The sequence below is a fragment of the Stenella coeruleoalba genome, assembly GCF_951394435.1.
Source record: "Stenella coeruleoalba genome assembly, chromosome: 11".
NCBI lineage: Eukaryota > Metazoa > Chordata > Mammalia > Artiodactyla > Delphinidae > Stenella > Stenella coeruleoalba.
The window spans coordinates 10628305-10637882 of record NC_137157.1 but is presented as its reverse complement, the minus strand read 5'-3'; the positions used below and the strand labels follow the sequence as shown (position 1 = coordinate 10637882).

The following is a 9578-nucleotide window of genomic DNA, read 5'->3' as shown; positions in this document are numbered from 1 at the left end:
AGCCTGACCCCAGGGAAAGAGCTCTGACCGACTGGAGTCTCGGTGCTACTGCTGTGTGAGCAAGTGCTGGAATTCTCTACACCTCAGTTTTCCCATCTGTCCAGCTAGGGAGATAACCCCTCTCTTGGTGGCCAGCACGAGGATTCTGGGAGCCAATGAAAGGAGCACAGCGGTCTGAACCGCAAAAACATCCTCCTTCCACGTGTGTGTAAATATGGCTCCTCCTCCAGCCACACCCGCCTCCTCCATGCAGATCCTTAGCTTGTTCTATCTCTTGCCAGGTGTGTGTGCATTTCCACTGCCCTTCCCTCTGCCTGTGTGTCCTTTACAAGTTAACTCTGGTATCACCTCTTCTAGGACACCTTGCTGAGCCCCGCCCCTCTCCTGCAGGCTGGGTTAGGGGTCTCTTTGGGCGAGGACAGCCCCAGGTCTTCCTGCCTGTCCTCAGGGGCCTCACAGTCACAGGGGAGTATCAGAGGAGGTCAAGACAGCATGAGGCAGGGATCAGAGATCTATCTCCCCTCCTTGAGGACGGCACAGAGTGCTGTCCCTGGCTGATTCCCTGCCCCTCACGGGTGGGGTTGAGGGTGCTCAATAAAGCTGTCGGAACCCATCTATCTGAGGCGCGACCTCATGTAATTGTTCAGCAAGATTCCTAGGTGCTGACACAGCAGAGGACACTTAACAACATAACATCTGATGCCTGCTGCTATTATGCCATTTTACAGATGGGAAAAGCAAGGCACAGAAAGGCTAAGCAGTGACCAGAACAAAATAGGAAGCCAGGCTGTTGAGTTCCAAGGTCCACAGCCCTGACCACACAACACACCGCTCTACCAGTGGCCTGCACCCCAGTCTGGCTCATGTCTGTGTCCTGGTACCCGCGGGGGCCTGTACTGGAGCAAAAAGGAAAGGGGGGTTAGGAGTAAGGGTGGGTATCCCAGCTTGTAGAATTTAAGGTCTAAGCAGGACTCTGGCATTCAAGGCCTCTGAGATCCGGCTTCCCTGTTCCCCAAACTTCCGCAGGGAGCTGCTGAAGAGCCCAGCAGCGAGAGTTACCAGGTCAGGGCGTCCCAAGGCCACGCAGGGAGACGGTGGAAGAGGGCTTGGGATCCGAGGACCGAGTCACCTCGCCCCGGCAACCCGCACGTTCCCCGGCTCCCCCTGCCCCAGGCAGCAGGCAAAAGCCTGACCGGACGTCCCCGCCGCTCCCCCTCCAGCTTTCGCCGCCGCCGCTCGGGGCGGCGTGATCGGTGCCCGGGACGGGGGCCCGGCCCCGCCCGCAGACGGGAGGGGAGAGGCGGGAGGAGGGAGCGGGCCCACACCCCGCCCCCGCCCCCGGAGCCAGCCCGCGGAGCCCGCGGCCAGGGCGGCGCAGACCGGCCCAGCCACTCGCCCGGGCTGCGCGCCGGGACGCGCTGCCGACGCGTCCGCCCTTCGCCCCCAGCTCCTGCGGCTCGCGGAGAGAAGGTAACTGCGAGCTGGCCCGCGGGTCGTCGAGCCCGGGGTGGGCGTGGACACCGGCAGGGGGATCGCGGCGCCGCGGGGACTTGGCACCTCCGCTAGGCTCAAGGAGCGGGGGAGGGGGGCCAGCCTGCCAGCGTCGCCCCGGGTGACAACAGGCAGGCCCGGAGCGCTGGCCGCGGGAGCGGCAACGGGACGCTCCAAGTTTTCGGGTTGTTTTGCAATGTTCCCGGCGGGAAGAGTGGGGCAGAGAATTGTAAGGTAAAGCGGGTTGCGGGAGGAGGGGGCGAGTCGAGGGCAGTCTAGGCTCCTTCCTGCCCTGGGAAAGGAAGGGAAGGAACGGGGAGGGGGCTATGTGTCGGAATGTCTGGCCCCTTGTCGAGGCCGGCGCGGAGAGCGGGAAGTGGGGGGGACCGCTGGGGAGATGGTCCAGGCACCCTGCCCCCTCCCCAACCGCCGCATTCCAGGCCGGAGCAGCGGATGAGGTCATCCCGTCCGGTTCCCCTCGGGCCAAGGCAGCCGGCTGCCCCCTTACCGGCGGAGCGACCCTCCGCATTCTAACCCCGTACCTCCCAGAGGGAATGTTTTCTGGCCAAAATCTTTCCCGGGACTTCCAATCCCGACTGCTCTCGAGACTGTTCTATTCTTGCCGAGACAGGCAAGACTCGAGAAGTTTGAAGCCCATTTTCTGGATCGGGAAACTGAGGCTCAGACTGGTGAAAGGACTGGCCCGGAAGCCACAGCCGCACGAAACGCGGCGCAGGGACTGGAACCGAGGGCTTGGGGAGACCCTGCCGGAAGCCAGTCAGCCTCGCCGAGCCAAAGGCTGATTCGGCTCTAACTTGGGGTGTCTGGGCAAGAAGCGTCTCCCCCTCTTCCTCCTTCCTCCCCTGTGGCCCAAGGTGCTCCCTCCTACTACTATCCCCCTTGACGTCCTGAGAACGGGGTCTCCGCTGCCACTGTGGACAGCTTGCTACGCTCTTTCTGGCCTCAGTTTCCGCGTCTTGAAGTGGCTGGACTCTGAGAACCAGAAGAAGGCAGCCCCCAGGGAGTTAACCCCTTGTTCCAGAGGCCAGAGCAGCCCTAACAGAGACAGGGTCCCGCTGCGCATTGGCAGGGGTGGTGTTACCCAGCGGGACACTTGCGAGAGGGGGGCTATGTGCAGGGAGTGGCCTCCAGGATGAGAGGTAGTGCCCGCTAGGGGCCTGCGGGTGACCCCCAGGTGAACGCTAGGGTGCCGCGGCCCCCACACCCGACTCAGCCTTGCCTCTCCCCCTCCCCCCACCTTGGTTCCTCCAACCACAGGTGCCTCCACAGCGGCCCCTGCTGGCCTTCCCTAACGCATGGTCCCTGCTTCCGGCCCCAAATCTTGTCCTCGTGGTCACCACCGCTATTGAGCAAGCACCTACCAAGTACCCAGGCCTGACTGTCCTCTGTAGGGTAAACATGCGACACTGAGGCTGCACGGTGACCACTCTAGCCCAGGTCACAGACACCGAATCTGCAGAGCTGAGTCTCCTGCCTCCCAGGCCTGCCCTTCTGTACTCAGCGGCTGGGCACCTGCCCGGACCCCAACAACTCTTCCCCACACCCCTGGAGTCTTCGCCCACTCCCCTGGCATTTACTGTTGATGTTGGTCGACTCCTGGGGAGGTTCCCAGCCACACCACTTCTTTTTGTTCTCTGACTTGGGGCAAGTCAGTTCCCTTTCTGTGCCTCATTTTTTCCATCTGTAAAATGGGCATTTGTGAGCATTAGCAGGTAGTATTCCTGGACAGGTGAGGGGAGATAGGCCATGTTCCTGGACAGCCGGAGCCCTGCTTACTCCAGGGCCAGGTGGGGCACCCCTAACCACCAGCAATACCTAGTGGTCAGAGTCAAGTGCCAAGCGGGCTGCCATCAAGGGTCCCCAGAATGAGAGATGTTAGTGTCAGAATGTTGGCTTTGAAACCCAGCCCTGCTTCAGGAGCCAAGGGTTTAATTGACAGCATCTTCCACTCTTAAAACTCTCCTGCGAGAGGACCAGCTTCGATGCAGTTCTTGTTTTCCACGTGGGAAAACAGGTCCCCAGTAGCAGTGCCCTGCCCTCGGCTCCACAATGCCGCAGGTCTCTCTACAGCAGTGGGTGGGGTAGAGATATTTGGAGGTGCCCAGAGATATTTGGGAGGTGGGGGCATCACAAGATTGGAGCAGAAGCTGGTCTCACAAGTCAAAGTGGCCATGGGTGTTGGGTGGGGGCTGGAGCCCCTTTTGCTGAGAAAGGAGGGGCTGCTTCTAGAAGCCAGGGAATTGGGGGCTGGGGAGAGGTGGGTGTGGCCCCATGGCAGACACAGTGACCCCTCTTCATGACATTTCAGGATGACACCCTCCCCCCCTCCTCCAGAGATTTAATCCTCATCTCAGCAGAGCAGGGAAACCTGGCGCATGGCAGGTACCTGCCATGTGACCTTGGCCAAGTTCCTTCTCTCCAAGCCGCGGCTCTTCCTGTAAAATGGGCTAACCCTCCAGCTTTTCGGGGCTGTTGGAGAATCAGATGACATCATGCAGTGGCTGGCCAAATGCAGAGCGCTTCATAACTTCAGCAAACATTCCACAAGGACTTCTTGGTGCCTGGGGTGCCAGGGAAAGGGATGATTCAGAACCGCCCCCCAGGGGGGAGGAGTTAGGGTTGGGAGAGGATCAGATGGTGGGAAGGGAAGAGAATGTAGTCAGAAAACAAAGCAAGCTTTGTTTTATTGCCTCCTTTGTTTTTATCTTGTTATTTAACCTATTTTGAATTTCAAATAACATTTGAAGGGCAGAATTGAGGTTTTTACGCTTGGAGGTGGCAGCAAAAAATTTTTTTTTAAGTTGACACTCAGATCTAGGTGTTCTTGTTAAGAATCATTATCAACGTTTATCAGCTCAGGTGCCGAGCCTGTGGAGGTAAATGACTTGCCCAAGGTCACACTGTGAGGCCACTGAATCCTCCACCTACCCTCACTCGGAAGGTGACAAGGGGTGAACCTTTGGCATGAAGGTATCACAAAGAACTCCTGTGATTAAACTGGTATTGATTTGGCACTTGGCCACCTGCAGAGCCCAAGCTGAGTGCTGGGACGGAGGGAGGAGGGAAAATCCAGGCAGTGGCCCCAGCCTCAGAGTGTGTTGTGATCTGGAGAGACAAGACTGGGCTCCACGGGCCAGTAAAGGCTACGTGAGTCAAAGGCTCTGAGTTGACGTCTCTACCGGCTCTTTTTTTTTTTTTTTTTTTTTGCGGTACGCGGGCCTCTCACTGTTGTGGCCTCTCCCATTGCGGAGCACAGGCTCAGCGGCCGTGGCTCACGCGCCCAGCCACTCCATGGCATGTGGGATCTTCCCGGACCGGGGCACGAACCCGTGTCCCCTGCATCGGCAGGCAGACTCTCAACCACTGCGCCACCAGGGAAGGTAGAGGGGAAGCCCTCTACCAGCTCTCTTGATGTGACCTTGAGCAAGCTTGGCCTCTCTGGGCCACAGGAAAACCAAATGTGGGAACATAGGCTCATAGGTGTCCTCCAGCGTACACTTTCTATGATACTAGAAGGGGTAGCGTCGGACCAGGAGAAGCTTAGGGAAGACTGGGACTGGGGAAGAAAGTGGGGGAGAGATCAGGAGGGCAGGGAGTAGGCAAGAAATAGCTTTTGGCACCAGCTCTTTCCAAAACTTGTTCCCCGGTGACAAGGCTTTTGTCAAAACTATGATAATGTTCTTTCCTGCGGGCCTTCTCAGAGCCTTGAATATGCTCAGGCATGTAGTAGGCATCTGGAAAAACCACTTTTGACCACAGGATCCTTTTTCCAGGAAGCATCTAGAAGGCGAAGGGTTCTGCTGTTTACACAGCAGTTCACAAAACCTTCATTGGGCACCTCCTCCCTCCTGGCCTTGCTGGAAGACAATTTAACCCAACAAGAAGGGAGGTGACTTACTCAACCCACCAGCAGGAGGCCCTTGGAGTTCAAGGGCTCTGGGGTTGGGAGCCCTGCTTCACCATTGCCTACTGTGTGGCGTCGGGCAAGTCCCTTCACTTCTTTGTGCCTCAGTTTCTCCTCTCTCTATAGAGCCTCCCTCAGGGCTGTTGTCTGGGTTAAATGAGTGATGAACTTAAGCCATTGGCGCTCAGTAGGTGCTTCATCAGTGGGCGCCGTATAACGACCACTCATACCTTTTACCTACACACAGCTTCAGTGTGCAGCTCGATGAATTTTTTGTGCCCCCTCCCAGTCTATACCTGTTCAAAGGCAACCACAATTCTGATTTCTATCACATTGTTTTGTTTTGCCTGTTCTTAAATTTTCTGTACGTGGAAATATGCGATGTGTCCTCCTTTGTGTGTCTGTCTGCTCAGCATTTTCTCCGTGTTCCCCATCATTTGTTCTTTTTTTTTACTTTTGGCTCACACCACGAAGCATTCGGGGATCTTAGCTCCCCAACCAGGGAGGGAACCTGCACTTCCTGCAGTGGAAGCGCAGAGTCTTAACCACTGGACCACCAGGGAGTCCCCATTTGTTCTCTTTAGCTGTTATTATTTGGACCCAGGATGCCCCCAGGCCTACCACTACTTTTCTTTCTTTTAGGTCTCCACCCCTGGGCAGGAGAGGGGCTGTCCGCATTTCTGTGTTCTTGGACAGAACACCTACAGCTGCTTCCACAGGGCTAGGAGCCAGGCCTCAGGGACAGACAAGCCATGGACTTCCCATAGCCTCAGTATTTGGGGGCAGCACCTTAGGAGAGCAGGGGCGCAGGCTCCATCCGCCCCCTTTCACCGAGAAGGAGGGAGCTGAGAAGCGGACCCTTAGCCCAGCCCAGCGCCCTCCCCAGGCCCCCCCGTGGGCATGGACCAGCAGCTGTGAACAGCCAGAGCCGATGCCGGGCCCCCAGGGGGCCGGAGGAGCCCCGGCCATGAACCTGGGCAAGCTCTCACCCGTGGGCTGGGTGTCCAGCTCGCAGGGGAAGAGGCGGCTGACTGCGGACATGATCAGCCCCCCGCTCGGGGACTTCCGCCACACCATGCATGTGGGCCGTGGCGGGGACGTCTTCGGCGACACCTCCTTCCTCAGCAACCACGGTGGCAGCTCACGGGGCACCCACCGCTCGCCCCGCAGCTTCCTGGCCAAGAAGCTGCAGCTGGTGCGGAGGGTAGGGGCGCCGCCCCGGAGGATGGCTTCCCCACCTGCCCCTTCACCTGCTCCACCCGCCATCTCCCCCATCATCAAGAATGCCATCTCCCTGCCTCAGCTCAACCAGGCCGCCTACGACAGCCTCGTGGTGGGCAAGCTCAGCTTCGACCGCAGCCCTGCCACCTCCACAGATGGCCACTCCAGTTACGGTGAGGGCCTGGGCTATCTGCCTATTTTCCAGAGGCTGAGTCCCAGGGGGTTTGATGGTTCAGGAAAGACTCCAAGTGAGCTCTTTTCCCCACAGCATTTCAGCCTCCGTGGAGGTCAGGCCCAAACCCCAAATCATGGATGGAGCGGGTGTGGGGGGGGTCACAGGGTGGGAACCTGCTCACTCCCCAAAACACTGAGGTTAAGAGGTGAGGAGATGGGGTTTGAGTTCTACCTGCCCCTGAGCTGCCCCACCCCACACCCAGGCTCTTGGCCTGGCTGCCCACTTCAATGGAAGCAGCTCCCTTGTGTCAGAATGATATAGTGGAGAGGCAGAGAGCCAGGGCTCTGGATTCAAATTCTGGTTCTGCCTGATTCCCAGTGATCCAACTGACTGCTGTTAAGTCAAGTCCTGGCCTGTATAACGGGCCCCTCAGGGTCACTGCTAAGATTCAGTGAGATGATACACATATTCAGTGTGGCCCAGAATCTGGCACATAGTAGGTGCTCAGGACACAGGAGCTGTCGCTGTGTCGTTATGTGAACAAAGGTTCCTGTAACTTGGCAAATTTGGAAAACCACTCGCGTGGACAGAAGCCAGAGGCCCTTCCTGCCGGGGTGGGGAGTGGCAGGTGTAACCTTGGCTCCCCCTCTGGACAGCTCACCTGGGAACCGGGGCCCCTGCTGCCACCTGGTGGCCATTTCCTGCCCTGCAGTTTTGCCCCCGGTGCTCCGTCTCCAGGGGTGATGCTTAGAACCTCACTGAGGGCTGGTCCACAGTCCCACCACTATATCTCAGTCCTCGTAGTCCTGGAGCCAGGGGCTGGGACAGAGGACCTTTGGAGGGCCTTTGCCTGTCCTCTGGGTCTTGATTTCTATGTAGTCAGACTCTGGGTGCTGGTTCCATCCCTGTGCCCACACACCAGCCCGTATGCTATAGGTTCATGGCAGGGAACCAGGGGTCACACAAGTTCGCAGCTGGGACTGAGAGTCAGGAGATTTGAGCTCCAGGCTTGGCTTCAGCCCATCAAACTCTGTGGCCCTGAGCTAGCCCTTCCCCTCGTCCCAAACTGAGCCTCACTTTCTTCATCTGCAAAATGGGAATGAGGATTATGTAAATTCCCAGGGTTGACAGGAGGATCACACAAGAGACTACGGGGCTCACTGTATTGGGAAGACGGGGGAAACTGAGGCCAGATGGGGGAGTGGCTTGCCAAAGGCCACAGAGCAAGCTGGAGTTGGTCCTGGCTTTCCCCTCCCCAGTTCCTGGTTAGGGACCCCAGCTATGACCCTGGTCCCTATTTCTCTTCTAGGCCTGGACTCCGGGTTCTGCACCATCTCTCGCCTGCCTCGCCCAGAAAAGCCTCGTGACCGAGACCGTGACAGCTCCTTCCCCTCTGAGCCTGAGCTTCGCCGCTCTGACTCCCTCCTGTCCTTCCGCCTGGACCTCGACCTTGGGCCCTCTCTCCTCAGTGAGCTGCTGGGGGTCATGAGCCTCTCAGAAGGCTCTGCAGCCGAGACCCCAGCCCCAGTCCCTGCTGCAAATGCCCCAGCCCCTGCTGCAAACCCCCCGACCCCTGCCTCAAGCCCCCCACCCCGTGGACAGTGCCCCAATGGGGTAACCCTGGGGTTGGGCCCAACGGCCGAGGCGAGGGCCAGCGCAGTAGGGGAGCGTCCCTGTGCACCTGCTGGCGTGGGCCCCGGCAGGCACTGGGGAGCAGGCCGTGGTGGCAGTCAAAGCAGCTGCCACTACGCTGAGATGGGTGCTCGGCGCGAGCTGGTCGAGGCGCTGCCCCAGGCTCGGGCCTCTTGGGAGAGCCTGGACGAAGGGTGGGGGCCCCCGCAGGCAGGCAGCAGGGCCTCCGTGCCCAGCTCGGTGCAAGCCAACACCTTCAAGTTTGCTGAAGCTGAGGAGGATGACGAGGTCAAGGTGTGAGCGGCTGGGCATGGGCTCGGGACCCCAGCCAGCCTCGGGGTACCGCCTATGAACCCCCCGGGCGCAGAGCCAGCCCCTCACCTGACAGCTGGGTCCTGCCAACGACAGGTGGGAGAAAACCCAAGTTGTCCCCAGACCCCTCCACACCCCTGCAGGACAGACATGGGAGGGAGGCCAGAGGAGACCAGGCTTGTCCTGGAACCTGCGTGTTCCCATGGGCCGTGCTGGGCCGCCTGGCCTTCCCCCACTGCCACTCTGGACCCAGTAGCCATTGCTCGGGCCCACCCGCCACCCCAGGCCATCCCCACCAGCTGGAGGGCCTCGCCTCACAGTGCAGCCTTTGTGCTGGGAAAGCTGCCCTTGCTGGGTGGGGGTGGGGAGCATAGCACACAGAGCCTTTGTCCCCTCTCCCAAAGGGACCGCCTGCCCCAGCTCATCCTGGAGTTGCCCCCAGCAGGGTCCCCACTGCCTTTCTGAGAGCCCCAGCCCTTGCTAAGGCTGCTTCCCTGACATTCCCCCCGCCACCCCACTTGTCCCAGAAGCCTCAGAGAAAAGTCAGGTGTGACCTCACAGTGGGGGAATCCCACTTTCCCGTGCACCCCAGACCTGCCTGTGGGTCCTGATTAAAAAAGGCTTTTTTGATAAAAGGTGTCCTGCAAGATGCTTGAGGACCTGGGAGGACAATGTCAGCGCCACCTGCTTGAGTCCCCTAAGCACTGGGTTTGGAAAGTCAAGGACTCCCCCAGGGGGCCCCAGTGAGGGGAAGGGCCGAGGCATTGGGTAATGAGTAATTAGGCCGGAATGAATAGCCCTGCGATAAGAGGCCCAGGTGGG

General features: G+C 59.1%; 1 protein-coding gene across 1 annotated transcript; it reads left to right on the top strand.

Moving 5' to 3' along the window:
* The first annotated feature begins 1361 nt into the window (after nt 1-1361).
* Nucleotides 1362-9449, top strand: CDC42EP1 (CDC42 effector protein 1). Its single transcript, XM_079938064.1, has 3 exons — nt 1362-1470; nt 6059-6810; nt 8122-9449. The coding sequence occupies exons 2-3, from the start codon at nt 6348-6350 to the stop codon at nt 8742-8744; spliced, it is 1086 nt and encodes a 361-aa protein (XP_079794190.1). The 5' UTR covers nt 1362-1470; nt 6059-6347; the 3' UTR covers nt 8745-9449.
* The last annotated feature ends 129 nt before the right edge of the window (nt 9450-9578 follow it).

Bases quoted from the DNA above. Each gene is read 5' to 3' on its own strand.
- CDC42EP1 (XM_079938064.1), top strand. From the start codon at position 6,348: ATGCCGGGCCCCCAGGGGGCCGGAGGAGCCCCGGCCATGAACCTGGGC. The intron at 6,811-8,121 runs GTGAGGGCCTGG...TTTCTCTTCTAG, and splicing joins AGATGGCCACTCCAGTTACG to GCCTGGACTCCGGGTTCTGC.